This window comes from Varroa jacobsoni, unplaced genomic scaffold (genome assembly GCF_002532875.2).
Source record: "Varroa jacobsoni isolate VJ856 unplaced genomic scaffold, vjacob_1.0 scaffold_1306, whole genome shotgun sequence".
NCBI lineage: Eukaryota > Metazoa > Arthropoda > Arachnida > Mesostigmata > Varroidae > Varroa > Varroa jacobsoni.
This window is the reverse complement of record NW_019214208.1, coordinates 84,974-105,985: the sequence shown is the minus strand read 5'-3', so window position 1 is coordinate 105,985 and position 21,012 is coordinate 84,974. Positions and strand designations below refer to the sequence as shown.

The 21,012-nt window shown below is 41.7% G+C and overlaps 2 protein-coding genes across 5 annotated transcripts in view; one reads left to right on the top strand and one right to left on the bottom strand.

The window, feature by feature from the left end:
• The window catches only part of LOC147752342 (uncharacterized), a 4,990-nt gene extending 4,109 nt beyond the window's left edge, over nt 1-881 (bottom strand). For both annotated transcript variants that reach the window (XM_086971764.1, XM_086971765.1), the window contains exon 1: nt 213-881. In XM_086971764.1, coding sequence (XP_086827890.1) covers nt 213-431 — 219 coding nt within the window. In that variant the 5' untranslated portion in view covers nt 432-881. The remainder of the gene's footprint in view (nt 1-212) is intronic.
• Nucleotides 1-20,080, top strand: part of LOC111268658 (double-stranded RNA-binding protein Staufen homolog 2) — a 30,562-nt gene extending 10,482 nt beyond the window's left edge. The window contains exons 2-8 of one of the 3 annotated variants that reach the window (XM_022847777.2): nt 6,268-7,028; nt 9,035-9,326; nt 9,857-10,425; nt 10,591-10,822; nt 11,057-11,529; nt 11,793-12,002; nt 13,203-20,080. In XM_022847777.2, coding sequence (XP_022703512.1) covers nt 6,268-7,028; nt 9,035-9,326; nt 9,857-10,425; nt 10,591-10,822; nt 11,057-11,529; nt 11,793-11,963 — 2,498 coding nt within the window. In that variant the 3' untranslated portion in view covers nt 11,964-12,002; nt 13,203-20,080. Of the gene's footprint in view, nt 1-6,267; nt 7,029-9,034; nt 9,327-9,856; nt 10,426-10,590; nt 10,823-11,056; nt 11,530-11,792; nt 12,998-13,202 lie in introns of those variants that run through there. The other 2 variants (XM_022847776.2, XM_022847775.2) reach the window with 2 other exon arrangements.
• Nucleotides 20,081-21,012: the final 932 nt, after the last annotated feature.

The window sequence follows — 21,012 nt, the reverse complement described above, 5'->3', positions numbered from 1 at the left end:
ATACGTAGGTTGCATGTTGTAAACGTTCACCGTTGCTCTACACCTTATTCTGTACCAATAATTTTATAGATACACTGCATAGAAATGTGACTGCAGCTATTTTAACATTTTACATAAGTACTCATTATCGTTGTTTCCAATGGTTGTTAGCTTTGTAATAATGAAACAAAAGCTGTCTACTTTATGCACGTTTTTAAGGTCCTTGCACCTACCTGAAATATGGCGAAGTAAAATAATTTTTCCGTTAACGCTACATCCTCTAATATGGTTGGCAAAAAATATGAACAGAAAAGTAGTTGCTCAGCTAAATGGTACAAAATAGCGAGTGATGGAGGCAAACATTTCAGCAGGCCGAGGCCTTGAAGAAGCCATGAGCCTTTTTTAAATGAACGAATAACCACACGAATTGAACCCACGCCCATTCTGAGCATACGACCCAACACGAATAAACAAAATGGGCTCACACCCCATAAAAAAGCTTTCTATGCTGCGGCCAGTCCAATAATGCGCCCAATTGCGTCACATAAATCCACATATTCACCAAACTTATCCCAAGAGTTTCTTTTAAATAGAGTTTTTTTTTTATGCCAGTAATCAGCGTATCAGAACGAAAATCACAAGAGTATCACGGACACTGGCTGCGGGTCTGCATAACTAAGCACTTTTGCTTTCTGTCTATCCAGTCAAAAACTTGCAGCTCCTGCGTCCTAGTCTCTTTCTGACACTGAGGGATTCCGGTGTTGGCCTCATGGTTAGAGCGGCCTCAGTACAGATGCTAACAATAGCTTCAAGGCTAACGGAAATTAGTACAATGTCATTCCGCATGAAAACGAAGGGTACTATAGTTTTACTTCGAATCGACTAGCTTCGTCCTTACAGGAAAATAGCGTTGTGTTGCATTCACCTCCACACTCTTGCTACGTAAAATTGTCTAGGGTATTACGCTTGGCGCTACTGTAATGAGTATTGGTTCGGAAGGCCGGCTACTTCCGCGAAAAAACAAACCGTGTGCGGCCTGCGTCCGCGTTCAAATCTGGACGACCTTACTAGAAGTACCGAAGTAACGAAACACGTTACCATTGAACAGGTGCCCGTACCCAGTCCTATTCAGTCAAGAAGCCTGAGGTTCGGAGACTCCAGAACAAAATAAAAAACAGATTACTATTTTCCTAAACTGAAAAAGATGGTTCATGTAAATTCGCTACATGTAAGATAATAAATGCTTCAAGCTTTATGTCGGGTCATTCTAGCGTGAGCATTGCTGGCACCTTCCAGTATGAAAGAGGGAAGTATGTCTTCATACAACTTCGGATCTACATTCCTCTCACTAAATCTGAGCTTAGTACCGTTACAGAGACAATTTTGTTACCGGCTCAATTGGGCCAATTTAGCAGAATTAGAACCATCGTACTAATGGTTCCCATGGATGGGGTCTACCTTTAAAAACATCTCAGCCAAATAGTATCCCAGTTGATCCTTTGTAGTTCATTTAGGTAGTTTATCTCATCCAATTTACTGGGTTTTCCACAGATGGTGCTAATGCTTAATATCGCCCGTAAAAGGCAACGAATTAAATCCGCAAAAGGAGCATATTCTTACTGTTACGTAAGCCATATTTTGTAAGCTCCCTAGCGCAATAGGTATTAAGCGAATGACTGCGTATACTTATAATGTAATGCTCTGCGTGTGGATATGTTGCTTTTAATAGACACAGTGCCGAGAACCATATGTTTCATCTGTTTTATACATTGTACACGTTTTATTAATGTTTTTATGAGTAGGCGATACGATTTTCTTGTGTAACGATAACTTAAACCTTCCAATGGTATATGTCTGTGTCTCTAGCTTTCAATAGTGTGCAAAGTGATCTTTGAAGGCCATGGAGGAGATCATTGCTGTCTTAGGATTCGGTCGTTCTAAAAGTCACTAGCGAATACCTGTGGAACCCGGGTCTACGTTTAAACCGCACTATACACCGCAAAAGTCAGGACCATTTAGGTCTATGTAATGTTACAAGTGTAGCTGAAGTTGTAAATAAAATCTAAATCGCTGCTTTGCCCATCGAAGCAATAAGACGAACCGGATCTGAATCGTATAAAAAAAAATGCCCAAACCAAGAAGTGATCAAAGTTACGGGACACATAATCGTTTTTGCGCTTTCGTTGGCAACGACGCTGGATTACGATATAAGAACGTTCAGATGTTAATGACGTGTGTTTCTAAAAGCATTAGCTTGCTTGAAGCAATATTTCGACCAATTCTTCTGGCTTATACTTCCATCTTCGTACAACGGGGCATCCACCGTACTGAGCAACGACGTATGCTACACGCGTATTTATTATATCACAATAATTTGTCATTAGTGGAGTAAATAGTTTTATTCTGCGTTTAATCTACACTACTATATGGCTCGTCGTTGATATATCGGCAAACCCATTTGGTTTGAGGTCCTGGTTTTTAATTTTCGACTGTGAAATTCGTTGACCGCCGCGTGGGAGGACCGTTTCACGAAACGCAACAGTCATATCACGACGCAGCATCGCTTTTCTTATGGCAAAACGATAACTAAATGCTATCTAACTGTTTCTGACTTCTAAATTCTCGCTTCAATTGAACAGATGGCAAAAATCATGTGGAAACACAAGCTCTCAGCGATTCGGAACATCCACATTTTTTTTTTTATAATGAAGCTCGGAAAGCGTTTTCTTCTCTATAACTTTCATCATAATTTAGTCAATTTTTTGGCGATCGCGGCACAAATCTTGATAACCTATTTGTGCTTGACACAAAGGCTAATGGTACGATGATGGCCGGCATTGATGACCCAAGCCAATCTCGGTCTAACGAGTAATTTGGGTCCGTATCTTATCACGCGGGATTTTGTTAATTCGCTAAAAATACATTGTTTGTAACTGATTAGTTCTATATCTTTGTTACTTATAAGTGGAAGATACGCAACGTTGGCTTCTGGAAAACAAACAAAAATACCATTCGTCATAAAAATGTCTTGCATGTCTCGGGCGAATAATGAAACACAGTGCGTATATTCTGCAAGCACCTTGAAGGTACTCACCAATGACTATTTCCATTCGCTTCAATATATTAAGCGATACATGCAACCTCTAAACATGCAGATATCAGTTACATCTACCTTTATATTGTCCATATCATGAGTGATCAGCCTTCGATAATCGACGGTTTGGCGTAAGGAAAAGGAAAGCGTGCCTCCTTTCAAATAGATTATGGCGCTTATTGCTCGTTGCAAGCAAATGACGGAATTTGGAGGATTGAAAAATTGGTCTGATGTCCATTACAGAAAAATACTCGCCCTCGGACCCTCGGACCTCGTAATTGTTTCGAGCCGAAGTCGAAATCGGGGGGTCTGCAAGCCTCTGGTCCGATGCAAGACGGTAAGGATTAACTGGAAACTTTATTGGAGTATTGGTTTTCAGTAAAGCGTGAACTTGTATTGGCTAAATATTGCTGGTTTCTGAAATAATGCCTAATAGTTTAAGTACAGGTCGTAAAGCACAAAAAAAACATAGGCTTACCGATGCGGGTCGTAATTTAACTGCGCCTCAAAGCATGTTATAAGATCAAGGGAGACATGGGCAGGTTTTCAAGATACTTCCAGACGAAATACATAAACACAACATGCATACCTCAAACCGTATTCTGCTAATTAATCTTGAGATCGACTAGTCCGTGTTACATTTGCAATTGTGTATGTATTGATTCCAAAATAAATGCAAACTTAATTCCACTCTTGTACAGTTTATCGAGAAGCTGATAAATACCATTACGCTGTCCTGGGTTCTAAATACGTATACTTGCAATATGAACGACTAACCGAAAATCAATGTGGGCCGTTTATACATTCATATTATTATGAAGGATGCATTGTCTGTCTATGACAGACGTATCCTGTCAATTCGTATATAAGTGAGTAATAAATCTTCAAGGTGTTCAGCCTCCTTGTCCATGGTTCACACATACGTATGGCGCCAACCTGCGCTATTAATGTTTAATGTTCTTATTTTTATTATCCTAACGTCATAATTGTGTTAATTAGCACCAACAATACGCCCTAACCGGCGTGAAGGCCGCGCCAGTTGAATGCACTAATGCACACCGTACAACGCTGCCTCCTTCTAGGCCTGTCCCTTTCTACCAGAGTAAAATAGACGCTGGGAGCCTTAAATAGCGACACGAATCACTGCATCACCTGCGTCTTCTTGACCGTTGTGCATTGGGTGCGCTAACAAATTATAAAGTGACGCTTCTGCTTGGTCAGCTTGCAACAGGCTCCAAATGAGGAAAGGGTCGACCCACGGAATGCCGGCGTCACTTCGCTGCGGTAAATCAGGATCTTGCCAACAGGTTTGGCTGAAGATAGATTTTCAGCCTGATCGGCTTCTTCGTACTTTGATATACCCATTGCGGACGTGCACGGGGTCCACTACAAAGTTCTTGGCCTCTTCGTCGGGGTTCATTAAACAGCTCTGTTCACTAGGAGTGCTTTGTTGACAACACTGTCTACTAAGTTTTTTAGCGGGCAGCTAGCTAATTCTACCCACAACGATGCACGGGCAAAAATCAAGCTATTGAGTAACTTGTGTCGTTGTATCTATGCTTAGAGGAATCGACAAAGAACAGTTGTAGCTCGGGTACTGTAGTGAACCTAGACTTGTTATCGGTCTTCATCTCTATTCACATAGTTGCTAGCCACAGCTCGCCACCATTGAACTAGTCGACTCAGCGTTGTAACCGTCAACGATGATCGAGGCTTCACGGCTCTCAGATACGACGCTTTCGGCCAAAAATTGGCAAGTTCAGGCGCAATACTTGTACAGAACATAATAATGAATGAAAATTAGACCGCAGGACTGATTACTTCGTAGAGCTTTATCTCTTTTCGAACCAACGGGGTAAATGCTTGTATGCTACCTATATGCACGTCTTAAACTCCTGGTAGAAGTGCTCGAACGCGTGCCGTGAACTCTAGCATGCAGCTATATCCTGCATATCGTGCATTAGGCTACCCGCAACATGGTCATTGGGCTGCACCTAGTTGTTTGGTGCGCAACTGAAGTAGTGCGTCTTCATGTACTTACTTCGTGCGTTGCGAGGAACGTTGTCATCGTTGCTTGGCGTAAGTTTCCATTTGACTTCAATTAAAGTAGATTTTACATTCGGCATGATATTTTAGAAACCGCGCGACGGTAAAACATAACAGAAAAAACGAGTAGAGATTGAGGCTTTGGCGCTGAGTTCAACTATACAGTGTGTATTGTAAAATTGTTATCACGAGAGAGAGAACCGATGTTAAGCATCTATTATTGTTCCAAGACTGCGCTGCTATCAGTATGCTCTGAATATATGAATACATGTAAATATAATTTTTTTAATGGCACAAATTTATTTACTACCGAATTAACAAGTATGTCTGCATATATTGGTCTCCTACAATACCATTGTCATACATCTATTCGTGTTTATTTATGCTCTCTGCTAGAACTACTGTGAAATTAATAATTTTAACGACGGCTATTGAAAAAAAAAAGCAAGTTGACGCTATTTCAGTACGATGTCTAATCTGTATCCGATCTGCATGGTAGGACTGGGGGTGTCTATAGGACATACTGAGTCGCTTTTCTGGTTTCGATGCTGATCTGACGGTGATGCTTTTAGCCAACGTGTTGACCCCTGTTTTCGGGTCATTGTTAGAATATATAAGCCATTGGCAGACGTTGCTAAGATGATGGTTGCAGACCGATGGCGGTCGAAACCAACCTAATTTAACGTAATAATTTTATCAAGGAGTGTCCTTTAATTTCTGCAGAGCTTCCATTAAGAAATTGAATTATGTAGATGATGCCGTTAAGAAATGGAAAGTTATAGGAGCCTATCGGTAGTGTCGCAGAGTTATATATATCGTTTTTTCGTAATCTTAAATTAATAGGGTTGCACCCTGAAAATAAGTTTATCGTAAAAAATGTCGCACAAACATTTGTCGAATGGTACCCGTTATTGGCTGTCAAGATCAAAGGTTCAGTCATCAATGAAGCGCTCCGCAAAGTCAAAACGATATCCAGTAACTAGATCCCCTAAAAGTAGATAAATTGCAAGGTCTGTTAAACGATATCATGGGATGGAAATACCCTATTAGTATTACGGTGATCCTTATTAGCTGAACTTCTCTTCGATTTTCATCGACTACAAACTTAATAGCAATTGTTCATTTTCTGTTGTTTTTATCTATTACAGAGATGTCGACAGTGGCGCCAAGTGCAGTGCAGCAAGAAGCCTCGGGGGGAACGGGGGACAGATTGGCCACCGCCCCCAGCACCGCCGCCAACTATCACCAAGAACAACAACCTGGCTTAGCGATTCACGTGTCGGCAAATGCTAGCAGACAACCACAGCAGCATCAGCCAAGTACAGCGATAACTGGGATAAGCACAGCATGTACAACGACTCCATCACTCCCAACTAGGATGGGCACAGGAACTGGCTCCGCATCCTCCGAATTGCCCACATCACTTTCAAAACAGCAGATTCACGAGATGAAGACACTGAGACAGGCCAGCTCCAATGACAACAACAAAGAGAACCACAGCAGCGCTAGTAGCCCGAAGATCAACGGAATAAATAGCACGAATGCAACGAGCAACAATTCTGCTGACTCACTGGTACGAAGTGGTCATATCAGTCCATCACTGTCCTCAACACCGTCAAGTCCAGCACCTCCATTCGCAGGTGAGGGCGGTGAAGGCAGTCCAAAGGACAAGACCCCCATGTGCCTCGTTAATGAGCTGGCGCGCTTCAACAATGTTCAGCATCAATACCGACTTGTCGAGGAACAGGGTCCTCCGCACAAAAAAACGTTTACGGTTATGCTCAAGCTAGGAGCTCATGAGGAGTACACGGCCACGGGAAGTAGCATTAAGCGCGCGAGACACTCTGCCGCCCAGACGGCGTTGCAGAAAACGGGGCTTAGGCATCCTACGCCGAAGGCTGCGGGAAAGGTAGGTTTTAACTTAGGCGCGAATCACTGAAGTTTGTTCGGCGGATTATAACACATAATATGTAAGACTGGTGATGTGCATGGTAGTATGAGCGCGTGTATGAAATATTGTGATAGAATTATGCTACTGTATTCGAACAGCTATATGAAGTCACAAATGCGATAAGCCGATTTGTAGTTGGGGCATAGAAAGTGTGGAATGGTTAATCGATAAAAGGCTTCATTATTTTGAGAAGGTTGCTGTTCCGTTAGGCCTTTATACCGCGCTCTCTTCGATTCTATCGTGTTTCTAAATGTGAATTGTGCTATTGAAGGTATTACCATAAAAGCTACTTGATTTTTTTGTCTTCCCTTTCAAGCAAAGCACACTTTATGCATAGAAGCTTAGCCGATAGTCAGCTGAGGAGATTTGCACTCGTAAGTAGACCGAAATTCTCCAGATAGTGACAGCTCTAAGGCACTTCAGGCCGAAGGTTGACCAAGCTCCAAAGACCTATACCTTTGTAAGAAGACGTCACTTGTCGATAAGCTTAATGAGCTAAATATATGCAATTATTTAGTCCAGAATGACGTCTGCTTGGCTTTCTCACCTGTCCATGATCTCGACCGAGATATTTTTAGGTAAAGAGTATTTACGCAGATATCCTCATCCGAGGCGTCCAAATGTAGAATCATCGCTGCAGTTAGTGTAACATAGTACGTACTTGCATATATCGATTAATCTCAGCCAGTCATTCTAGTGCACAAAAGCTTCCCTTTTTCAGATTACTTTACCAAGATAGGGTCAAGTGGCGGGTTTGACCCAAAACATTAGAGCACGCCCTCTGGTCAATGATTGGATGCCAGGTCACGGCATATTCACCAACGAGCTATAATATATAGTAGATGTGAGATCATGAGAGTTTTTCGTTCGTTATACCTCGACCAATGAAAATTTAAACTTGGTACAGCCTCACTGCGCTTGAGAAGGTTATATCTCTATAGCCGTTCACTATTATACGTATTGACAAAAACTACAATGATTCACATTTTGCTAAGAAAGCCACAACTACTCGCGGGAAGTTTCGCAGTAAACTCTAAACGAAAGCGGATGCACAATATCAAAGGTATATGACGCAATTTAAGCCAAATCAACTGTAAAATGTATTGGTCAAAATGTTTGTGTTTTTTTTTACATGGCGTAATGGTGGAGGGATTATGTTGGGGTATCGGTTAATCCTGGTCGAATACGCTGGGTCATCGTAAAATTGGGTTGCTTGAATTAAAAGTGAACAAATTGACATCATACAAAACTAAATTGAGCAATTTAAATTCAAAGCTCATTTATCCACCTACAGAAAATCCTGAGCGTCTCTTCACGTTGGCCCATTTACATTGAGCAAGTCGACGGCGGTGACATATATCGACGGTGCTATGCTTGGATTTGACCTATTCTAAAGGCCGCCGTTTCACCGAAAAACAGTACTGACTTACAACCAAACAAAACTTGCTGCCATAGATGAAAACAGTGAGCTATCATCTGTATTGGAGTGAAGAACTTCAATGTAACTTATGAAAAAGAACAAACAGATATCTATCAAATAAATGGTAATCTAAGGTTAAGGAAGGCTACGTGTATCAAGTACGCATCACAGGTACAAATGCACTTATATATTTTGGAGTATTAACTAAGCCAATAAATAGCAACTTAATTCTACTTATTTTTATGATTCTTCGGCCTATGCTCGTCTGTGTTGTTCTAATATATATATATGTATATATATATATATATACGCCATTTTTATTAGCTCTATGAGGTTTCAGTATTAGTTATCGCGGAATTCGATGCATAAATATCGGCGCAAAAATAACTATATTGAATCTTGAGGAGGCTCAACCGAACAGATACAGGCACATAACCATTTCTGAAATTGTGAACCATGAATGGCTGATTTTGTTTACTAGCGGGCGTTTCCACGTGTAAGTGAAAAAAAGGTCTAACTATATTCTTGCATTGTGTTAATGCAGGGTTCGAATGGTCCCTTGACGCCGACAGTGGAACTCAATGCTCTAGCGATGAAACGCGGTGAACCGGCGGTTTACCGCGTGGTCGAAATACCCCGCCTCGCATCCGCGTATTTGCCGACCCCCCTGGGTTATAATAGAACACCCTGCACAGGGCCGGCTTTGTACGGGCCACACGCTGTGCATGGATTAGGTCATTCTGGACATTCCCGCTATCATCCGCATTTCCCGCCTCGACTTCCGCCCTCATACCGCGCCATTCTCGACGTTGGCGAGAGGAAGTTTATCGGGGAAGGTAACTGATTGAAGTGATTTAACTTAAGGTTCATGAAGCGTTGGTTGGAATGGCTTGATTTAATGTAATAATCACTAGCTATTAGCTAACACTACAGACCTGAAATCAACAACTTCTATCACCGTCGTATAATCCTAATTTTTACTCGCTTTGATGAAGTGTCATATGTTTGTCAAATTTATTATGGCAAGTTGATATAAATGACGGTGTATATTTCAAGTGTTTGACCTAGTAAAATTGAATAAATAAGTTTGAGTGAGTAATTCGTGTTAAGGATAGATTTGATCGTTACGGGGGTTCGACTGCGAGCTCAGGCGGTGTGTTCAGGTCACTGGTGATGGCAGCTATAACGGCGGCAGTACGTTAACTAATCCCTAGGCATTACTTAATGTTCCTGTATAATCAATGATATTATTAGGTATTACCATATAGGATGTTTGAGAACATTGACTCTTGCTCTGACCTTCGATTTTAATTGGACAGAAAATATATCTCAGTATTGCATATGTCTTTTGCTGTAACCTATCTAGGGAACACGGAGCAAGCTGCACGCCATTCAGCTGCAGAGGTCGCTCTGGCGACACTTCGACAACTGCCTCTTCCCGCGTCGGCGACGCGCCGTAGCGCCGTTGCCCTAAGTGACGATGACGACGACGAAGGCAAGAGTGCTATCAGCGTCGTTTACGAGATGGCGCTTAAACGAAACCTTCAGGTGGACTTTGAGGTCATTGCCGAGTCGGGACCGCCTCACATGCGCAAATACATTACGCGCTGTCAGGTTGGTACCATAGCTGTAACAGAGGGATGCGGAAATGGTAAGAAACTTAGTAAGAAGGAAGCCGCCGAAAAGATGGTCGTTGAACTGAGGAAGCTGGCGCCTGTCATGCAGTTCTGTCAAACTGGACAGCAGCATCAGACCGCAACTAATCAGCGGGGTAAAAATAACGGAGGATCAGTTGAGACGTCGATGGCTACAACCGAAAAGAAGAAGGCTGCTCCGAAAAAAAAGAGCAAAAACCTCGTCAAGGAGCAGAGACCCGACGGTACCTTTTATGGACAAGGAATCAACCCTATCTCAAGGCTCATCCAAATTCAGCAAGTACGGCTTTTCGGGACAAACTGTATGATTACTAGCCGTTTATTTAAAAGTTGTTTTTTTTTTTGGTTTTTTTTTTTTGACACGACTGCTACCGCTAAACGACACGTATCTGTAATATACTTGCATGTCTGCAGTTGCTTACGATACAGCCATTGATTATCGCAGGCGAAAAAAGAGAAAGAGCCGGCATATTCAGTGGTGGCGGAACGAGGCGAGCCACGTTCGCGAGAATTCGTTATCCAATGTAGTTTGGACGGCGGCATGGTGGCCACTCAGGGAACAGGACCGAATAAGAAGACTGCCAAACGAAAAGCAGCGGAGGCCATGCTACAGCAACTGGGATATGCAAAGCCTGTTGCACAGCAGGCAGGTGGAGCTAGTAATAAGGATGAGCGGGGTAAGTCTAAGACGCCTTTGCAAGGAGCTTGCGGAGGCCCGCATCGTTGAGGCAGCAACTTTACTCACATCGAAGTTGTACTACTTACCTGCATGCTCAATGCGAAAAATGGTTTATAATTGCGGAATATTAGACATACTAATGATAAGTATGGATACTATTTGTTAGTGCTCTTCTTCAAGAATAGTTTTTTTTATACGACACTAATATATCTGGTTTGTGTCGCTTGAGCAGAAAACGTGGACACCTCGAATATGAATGGAACTTCAAGCGGAGGGAAGTCAGGCTCAGGTCATTGTCGCCAACTCGCACCTGGTCTGCTCGTTGTCTCTAAAGGCGGAAAGGAATCGAAGACTGAACAGACCAGGGGCAAAAACGTGCACACCGACAAGCAAGCGGCCATAGCGAAGGAGCTGTTGGATAGCGGGGTTTCGCCCACGGCAATTCAGGTCGGTAACCATCAGGGTCACCAGAACAAAGAGCGGAGTACCAACCCAGGCGCAAACCGACAGACCTCAGCCATGACCGCAGGCGGGGGCAGCGACGGTGACGGGAATTCTAATACGGGCCCGCAGGGCTCCCTTATCAAGGCCAAGGACCAGCTAAGCTATCTTGCGCAAGTGCTCGGTATTCAGGTGTCCTTTATGAACTTCCCAAAAGGAAGTGAGTTTTTGTCACTTGTCGCGCTTACCTCCAACCCTCCTCAGGTAAGGGACGTTAAGATAAAGAGTTAATGTCACGTATGCCTTAATATAGGGAATGAGGAGGCGGTTTTTTGAAAAAACTCTCAGAATATTTTGAACGATTTACGCCTAGTGGGGCTCACAAATCATGAATTCCGTCCCCATTAAAAACGCTTAAGGAAGAAATGGAAACAAAACAATTTAGACCATATCTGCCAACTGGGGAGCACATTCTGGTAGACAACTGAGAGTTCTTGTAGTTAGCACCAATTGCTATTGCATTCTAGCAATGCCATGGCTCGGGCCGCACCGTGGAGGAGGCACAGGACAATGCGGCCCATTCCATTCTCGTCACGCTGGCGCAACTGGGCATCGACTCGATTCAGGCTAACAACAACAATAACAATAATGGGAAAAAAAACGAAGGCAATAAGACAGCTGCAACGACGACAGCCTGAGTCTTTGTTGACAGCTGATACATGATAATAATCCGCCAGGTGAGCTGAAAGATGGTTGCTATTATAGCGTTTGGATTGTACACAGACTAATTCGAGTGAACAAGCTGTCTTTTTCGAATCATCTCGAACACGGTGAGGTTTATAGAAAAGACTACGGGTGTACTATTTGTCGGTAGACAGCTGCCGATAGCGGCCTTTTAGGCTTGTCATTCCTTTTTTTTAAAAAAAAATTTTGCTTTAATTTTTTTTAACGTTTCCGACGTCGACGCTTGAAAGTTAGATTTTCTCTAAAAGATAAAAGAGTTTCATTCAATATACCTGTTAACTGTAAGTAAAATTGCTAGGTACTTCTTTCCCGAAATATTTTACTCAAGCCTTTTCATTTTTTTTTTATATTTATGGCCGCGTCTTACTGCTTATTATTATTATTATTACTATTGTTATATTAAAATCTCGAGGAGTGCGTATCATTCCGTTTGGTGACCTTCCCTATTCCTAGTCTTTCAGGCTATTTATGAAAAATGTTTCTCTCCTGCTGGACTAATAAAGTGATCCTACTCACTTATGATAATGCTGAAAAATCTCCAAAAAATGCAAAGGCTTTCAATACTTATGAAATTTTAAGAATTAATATTTTTGTGAGATTGCGGTGTTGTTTTTATCGCTTAGAAATGGCAACAGTTGCCAAACACGTGGCATAATGACAATGTCTCTAGTTGAAAAGAAAAATGATTGAGTAAAGTACCTAATAGACAGTGTTGTAGCTTGGTCAAAGAAGCTTACCATGCCTTATAGTCTCTTATAAGGAGGAACGTTTAGGGAATTTTTTTCTTTGAAAAATTAGGGAATCCATTTTATGTGAGCTGCCGGCCAATAACGAAAATAGAAGTTGGTGTGTACATTCCGAGAAGGCTACTCCATAATGCAGGTCCGGCATCGTTTGCAGGTCATCGTGTTGGTTAACAAATTGTCTGTAGAGAACCTCACCGTTTTCTGATGACTAAGTATAAATAAATAAGTTATTATCTAGTTCACTTAATGTGCTATTCTGTATTGTACTGTAGAACTACCTGAGAATAAGCATGAAGGTTACCTAAAATAGTCGTTCAGTGTTATCTTAGTAGCTCAAGTAGTTAAATCAGGTAGAGATAATTAATGCTAATCTACTTAGAGTTTATTATATCCAACGTAAACGTAATTTTAATACAAGCTGTCTAACATATCTAATTTGTTGTCCAGCTCTGAGGAACCAGGTATGGCTACATGATTGTGCATCAGTTCTGTAAAACCACAGCTTGAACTCCAACACAGAGACACCAAAGAAAAATCATGGTCTCGACATTATTTTGTGGATAATCAGCGCAAAACGATGAAAGACTTACAACTATATTATACTGTAAAATGGTATATACATATATATATATATATATATGCACGCTTATGTACGTAGATCTATATGCGTTCAGTTACGACTACTCGTTGAGTATATCCTACGGACAATGCAGAATTGAGTGCACAACGGTTGGCGGTCAGGTGGTAATTTAATTAAGAAATACGAAAATGTTGGGCAGTTAAAGTGTTCAATTGACCGCTTCTTTTACAATAGGCAAACTAGAAATCAGTTACGGAACATTGGGACCGCTCACATTATGATTTTCGCCATGAGGTTTCGCTTGGAAAGAATGAGTAACGCGTAATAGTAGGCGTAGTAACTATTTTACCGAAAAATTAAAAGATAATGAAGTACGCTTAATGCTGATATCAGCCTATGAACGTAGCGTTCAGCGCTGTGATTTTACGTGGATGCGATCAGTATTAGTATCGTACGGTACCCGTCCTCTCAGAGAAACTGTAAGAACAACAAAAACAACAAGAAACTAAAACGCAAATGATTAGGTAACGCCAAGCAAATCACTAAAAAAAAAAAACTAACGTATACAAAGATTGCTAGTTATGACAATTATTCGATAATTAATAATAACAATAGTAAAACTGAGTTATAGGTTGTACACGATAGGTTGTGGACGTGAACAGACTGGGTCTGCCCAGCGATCTATAATGCTATACATTGTTATTCTGCTGGTGAAGATGCAATATGAGCAGAAGACAGGGATGATGCCACAACGAACTAAGTCGTGAGGTGGACTACCGGGTAGGCGGGATGAAGGGATACGAATATACGAGTCCGACAAAATGTTGCAAACTTATTGCCGTACTGACTCGGTGAGCGATGATGACAAAGAGGATACGAGGCGACAATAGGAAAGCTCTTCCCTAACAAGGAGAAACGGACCCTGAACGACGGTTGTGCATAGGTATGCACTGAGGAGAGGTAAAGAGCAAACTATTCCAACTGAAGGTAAAACACGCATTGAAAAAAAAAAAAAGAAATCTCAACAACGGTACTACAGCTACTTCTAGGAATTGCTATACCATTATTATATCCATATCGAATGAATTCAACGGTAATTGTCGTTAGTAAAACGACAAGCGTAGAAACGAAAAAAAAAAAAATTTAGTGAGCCAACCTTCCTGAACGAACCTGAATGTACACTAGGATTGATTAGGCTGAATCAATTAAATGAAAATACCGTATGCGTGGAATGTTAGTATTTGCCGTCGGGAAATTAGTAGTCGTTATGTTTACGCGGACCGGCTGATCTGCATAGTTTGGATAACTTTGGGTAATAAGTTTGGATGGGAGTCATCGAAACTGGTCGGGCTTTTGTATGTGTGCTGTAAAAAGACTTAAGTCCGCAACTTCAAACTTAAACACGTATTGATTTGTACCAGGGTAGCTTTTGTCAAAATTTTACCTGATTCAGATGACAAGCACAACCAGTATAGTATGACTCCCTTACCCGAAGAATACTTGGTGCGCGCATATAGCCGTCACTTTGATGGACCCATAGAGTTCCTAGCCAATTCGACATAATCAATCCTTCGACGGGGGTAGTCCCTGCCAAAAAGGCGTGACTCCCAATGGAGGCCCACTATGCCTAAGTGAATCCAATTATTTTTTCCCTAACTGCCCCAATAAAACATGTTCCCCAATAAAATATGCTTCACCACCTGCTCTACTCGATACACTCGTATTGCAAACTTCAATACAAACAGAGGCTCTCACTTCTGTACTTAACTCTCTATCTACTGTGTAAACAGAATGTCCCGAAATCTATCGACCGAAAAAAAAAACTCACAGAGAAATAACTCTTATATTGTCGAATAGTATACGGAATGATACGATGATTTATGATGACGATAGACAACAATGGCGCGCGCGATGGCCGGACAAGAACCAAATCCGTGATAGTAGTCGCTAGAGAGTTTCTGCCGTACTGTCTCGACACTCCTCGAAGGATACGTGTTTATATATATATATATATATGAGCTGGACTGGAGGAAAACACAGCGTAGGCGGCCGATAATTGTGAACGAACATGATTATTTGAGATAATACTCCGTTATCACGACTGATTTGACCCGCCGACTTCGATAGTGCGGCTCTGCCTTGTGCTTTGGTTGTGCGTAGCCTAGATCTGTCTAGGATACCTATATAGTTAGCATATATAATAGATCCTGTCGCAGCGGCCAGGAAGATGCGTCGCAAGCATGAACCATGAGCATTCGATGAACGGTATGCGACGTACCCCGTGCTCCCTCTCCGAACATGAACAAATGGACGGACAAAAAACAGCGCCACTAAATCTATAAAGACGTCTTCATCCAACCTAATGATTATTAAGCATACGAAAGTACTACAATACAATCACTACAATGACTACGTCGCATTCAGTAGAGTACATCCTCAAGTATGACATATATATATATATATATCTATACTGAAAAGACATACACAAATAAAAGCTTCCCTGAGGGTCGCGCCTGTGGGGGCACCAGTACTCTAGGGCGCTCAATAGGAAGTGTGGCCTATGTGCTAGTTCCTCTTATATGCTTTGAGTTCGCGTCGACATCGCCTGTGAAGAAAACTGAGGTAGAGAGAAGAAAACAAAACACTGAATAACTCCCTAAATTACGTGCTCCTATCATTTTGCAGACGTGCAGAGTTTAGGTGCGCGCGTACACTCACACAAAAACCCATATTCAGAGAAAAGAATAAACATTACGAATCTAATACCACGATATCACTACAAATAGGTAGACAGTTATGATCTCTCGTACTATCTCGAACTCGTATTAAACACCGCCTCTTTGCCATGACAGGTCGTACCATGCTATCGATGATTTTATAGCCATGTAACAGAAGTAACTGCGTTTGCTGGTAAAAGATCTGACGGTGGTGAAGACAATTACGGTGAAGTAAAAAACAGAAAATTAAATCGTGATAATAACAATACTAATAACAGTGTTATTGATGGTAGTGGCTGCGAAAACTCTCGACAATGTAGCTTCCGAGGGCACCTCTCCCAAATGTCGTCACACTTTACGGCCCTATTCTCTTCCTCCTCAATGTACTATAGATAATTACGAGTTAGCAAATTTCTCTGTTACGACATCGATTATGACTATTCCCTGGTGACGAGCGCGCGTGCCCTGCCAGAGAACGCATATATTTATTATAGCCCGTAACGTAACTCTATATATATATATATATATATATATATATATGGTCTCTCTTTGGCGTTTGTTTTCACAAGCCACAGTATATAACAGTCTATACCGCTCCATGGATACGATATAACGTAGAACAAATCTCGGTCAATGGGAGGGAGAGAGAGAGCAAGATAAAACCTCAGTATGACATATTTACATCGTTTTCGGAAAGCAACAACATGCGCACTAAGTAAGCAGAACAAACAAATAAACGGCGGATGTTACCAAAGGACAAAAGGGTAAACGAAATTGACATCTGCGCAATGCAACACGCAACTCATCGAACGGCAAAGCAGTGAATGTTGACGTGCATGAGCCGACATGATCCGAAACAGCCACCGACCAATGGTGCGCGCGCAGGCAAATTTTGGCTGTGCCTGTCGTCTATTCAGGCCGATAACCCATGAATCTGTCCATGGCGCCAGGACAGTAGCGGAAATAGTCCGGTTGACCAGTTTCGTCTGTGGCACTTACCCAATAGATCTAGCTTCATTGATGTGTAGTATGTCTAGAATGATTAAGTTAATGGAAACAAAAAAAAAAAATAGATGCTGACCGACAATGGGCGATGGGTCGGCATTGTGAGCTTATTACAGAAGGTGTTCAAGGGAGAAGCATAGTAGCTACGAAACGAAGGATATGAATCTTAAAGAATCTCTCCCGTATTAAACAGTTGCTATGATGATTATCTTTATAATAGTCCGATGATATACTCTTAACACTGTATGATATGTCTGTTCGTAGTGTCTTGTTTTTTTGTGAACGTTTGCTTTGAATTGTTGTAAAATAGAAATTTCTCTTTTGAGCCAGGAACCCAACGTTTGACATGGCTCTGAGTCAGCGGTTCTGAAATATTCGTGTCGCCAGGCGCTATCCATCAGAGCCGTAGAACTGCGACAGATGAAATGGACTTTCTAATAGCGAGCACTCCTAAATTACCAAGATCTACCCATCGGCAAGTAATATTTATTATCGAACATCTATGACGGCGGCGTTGAAGACCAGCTTTCGTGATCCTTCGCCTACATTCATTACAACACATTATACGAAATGAATCTATCGATAATTTAGTAGGCGCCGGTAACGGGCTCCCTACCATCGTTAATCATTGCTTTTTGCAGCCCCTTAAAGTGATTTTAAACGGAAGGCGCTATGACGTTAATATTATCGATACTCTTCATCATAGTAACGATAATGGGAACGGCCAACTCCTATTTATAATAACGATAGCTCCCGTTTATTAAGATGCAACTTAAAAACTCGCAGTATATTCTAAGAACTACTATGGAAGTGTGTGCTTCACAATTCAGTCTCAAGCGAGCACGATGAAGTGCGTTTGAAACGATGGTCAAAACAGAACCGGATTTCGCCGAGGGTTGCCGTGAATATATGCAGCGTCTCTGGCCAGATACATTCATTCTGCGGTTATGGCAATAAATCAGCAAGCGAACTTGAGTCGACAGACAGAAAAGGCCAGAGAGGCGATTTTCGAGTTATTGACGCGCTCTGTGTTTGATAGAAAAAAAAAAGCAACAGGTAGCTGCCAATGGAGTCTTACGCGACTCCCACATGTCCTCCAGGCCCCCTACATTACTAAGCTAATTGTGTCTTAACGACTGTATCGCATATTGCAACAGATACAAATAAGCCGTTAGCTACAGACCACTGGTCTTAGCAAGCGTGTCGACTGCAAGGAAAAACAAATCTACTACATCATTACAGTAATAGTTACCTATTTAAATCCTATCATTTAGCACAGACTGTGTTATAAATATACGATGGTGTCGATAATAACAAACAGCGACAAATGTCATACGGCAGGACGCTCTTCTATTAGGGATGTCGATGAAAAATGTGTGTACAGCAGCGGAAGACACACAATGCATCAATTTGTGCTAGCAGTGGAACAACAAGAGTCTGAGATGATAGCTCGCGACTAACTTTGTGCTGAAAATAACATTTTGCGACCTTTTATATTTGTCCTACCCGGTTCCCCTCTCAATTTACCGGTAACACTGTTTTTGATGATAACAGCAAAGCTTTTCCTCCCTTTCATTATAGGGTTATATGCTTGGTGCCGAAAGATTCTTGCGAGGCTAGAGTTAGGCTAAATGGTCTACCTGTCTTTTGGCCATGTCAAATCTTCATAACAAATGGACGAAACAGAAAAAACAGATGACAAAGTCAGCACTAGGAAATTGCAAGAATTCGTCCTCGCAAATCTTTTTCCCCTAATCTACTGACAGACTGTATAGGAGCGACATCCGTGAGGCAGCGGTCGTCCTTTATTGGCACCCGCACAATTTTCGTATTCGTAGCAGATATATCCTTTAGTAATAACCCCAGCCCAGGTTTGTAAGCATCTGAGCTAACCGGTGTCCCAAAATAAACCTGGCGGCTATGATACCATCGTCGCGATCGTGGGCCCGGGCCGTTGACGCCGTGGCAGCAACAACATTATGCGTCAGTGTGTGGTACGTATACGGGTGGACTAGAAAAACCTGACGTGTTCATGGGGGCACGCTGGCGATGTCCCCAAAACGTGATTCCTCAAGCTTCTAGAGTGGCCCAGCGGGATAGTCAGGCTAGCCGATGGATGCCCCTGCTCGCCGCTGACGGCGACGGCGATGGCGGTAGTCGCCAGAGCTGGGTATTGTTGGTGGCTGCTTCGCGGTGCAATTTCTTTTATATATTTGAGGGCATATACAGTTAATATTATTGATGATTATTATGATTGTGGTTGAGACGCAAGGGATAATGAGATGATACATGGGAACGACCAGCACTGATGATAATGATTCATACGATTATAATGATAGTGATTGTTGTAAGACAGCGAAGGAAAAAAAATTGTTGTAAAAGCAACGGACGAAATCGAATAGCGGAGATAAGAAACGAGGTTAATTGCAGTTTAGCACCTCGGAGTCTGTGTTTACCTGACGAGGCGGGTTCGACACGGATATGGAACGTATCATTTCAACCTACAAGATTGTATTGAAACTGACAAACAGATCAAGATTGTTCAGCACGACCGGAAGGTCGTACGGGAATCCTTTCAATAGCAGAGTCAACAGCGGTGGTATTGCTCCCCTCGAAAAGGTCAGGGATGACATTGTGGATCCTGAGGCATACTCACGTAAGCGCAGTGTGCGGAAGCGGAAGGTCGTTGCTTTCAGTCATTGGTAATAACTAACTAGATAGCTAAACGGACACTTGCAAACAGACAAAAACAAAACGATGTGCAAGCCAATAAAATAGGCACAAAAATGCAACGCCAACGTCAACGGACAGGAACATCAAACTACGATAACATACCATTTTACCTGGTAATTCTTGAGATACTCTATAGAACTGAAAAGACTGAATCAGATGATGAACGCAAAAGGTGGGAGCATTGGAGGTCTCGGTTGTGATTTCTTGACTTAACGACCTACCAGAGTCCCACCTACTCGGTTACTATTATTATTATGTTGATAGCAAAAAATAAACATAAAACTATAAAATATTGTGTCGTTTTTCATAGAAGATCTGTAGAAGTAGAGAAAAAGTTTTAGAAATGTTAACCAGTTGTTTAACGTCCCGATCTGCCGAACTAATCTGGGGTATATGACAGGTGAAAAAAATCGTTGACGATGACTTACCGTTTATCCAGTTCCAGCATGGAACTGAATTGTTTAAAAGCTTAATAGCTTGCAAGCTGCCAGCGAGCAGGTCTTTAAAAGGCTTACAATAAGAACAGTGGGTTCAATAAAGTTTGATAAACTAGCTGTTCTAAGTATTTCCAAACGCCTTTCAGTACGTTTCAGAACGTTTTTCAGTACAAATATGTCTCGTAGAGCTGGTTTTTTTTTGACAGATGTGCTAATAGGTTGTTTCTATACGTAACAATCGTTCGTGCTGTCAGGACGTCGATAGGACATACGAGGAAGTCGAATTTTTAAAACTTCGTGAACTGCGACCTAATCAAGTGCTATAGATTTCCATATTATAATTTCACTCGTTATACGTAGGTAGTTACAAGCTAGAAACAGAAATAAGAAAAATATTAGAAACAGCTTTAAACACATTTATTTCTTGTTTGAAGTAAACGTTTTACAGGCGAACCGGTCGAGGCACATATGCTTCTACAGAAGACATCGCCGTACATTAATTTATTGATATATCTCCTATCCATTTTTCTGTTAGCCTATAAACACTATAGTTTACAGTTAGACGTCCTTCACCAAGCAATACTGGCACCATCCCTTAGTCCAACCTGTGCTCAAATCCAATTTTTCTCTTCCGGAAATTAAATACTACTATGCCTGAAATGATACTAATATCTATATATTTATATAATATCTATATATTAACCATAAAAATTGCGCGGAAGTTCATCGAGCCAGTTGTAAACCAAGTTATTTAAGGTGATTATACACTATCGGACCAGCTTGAA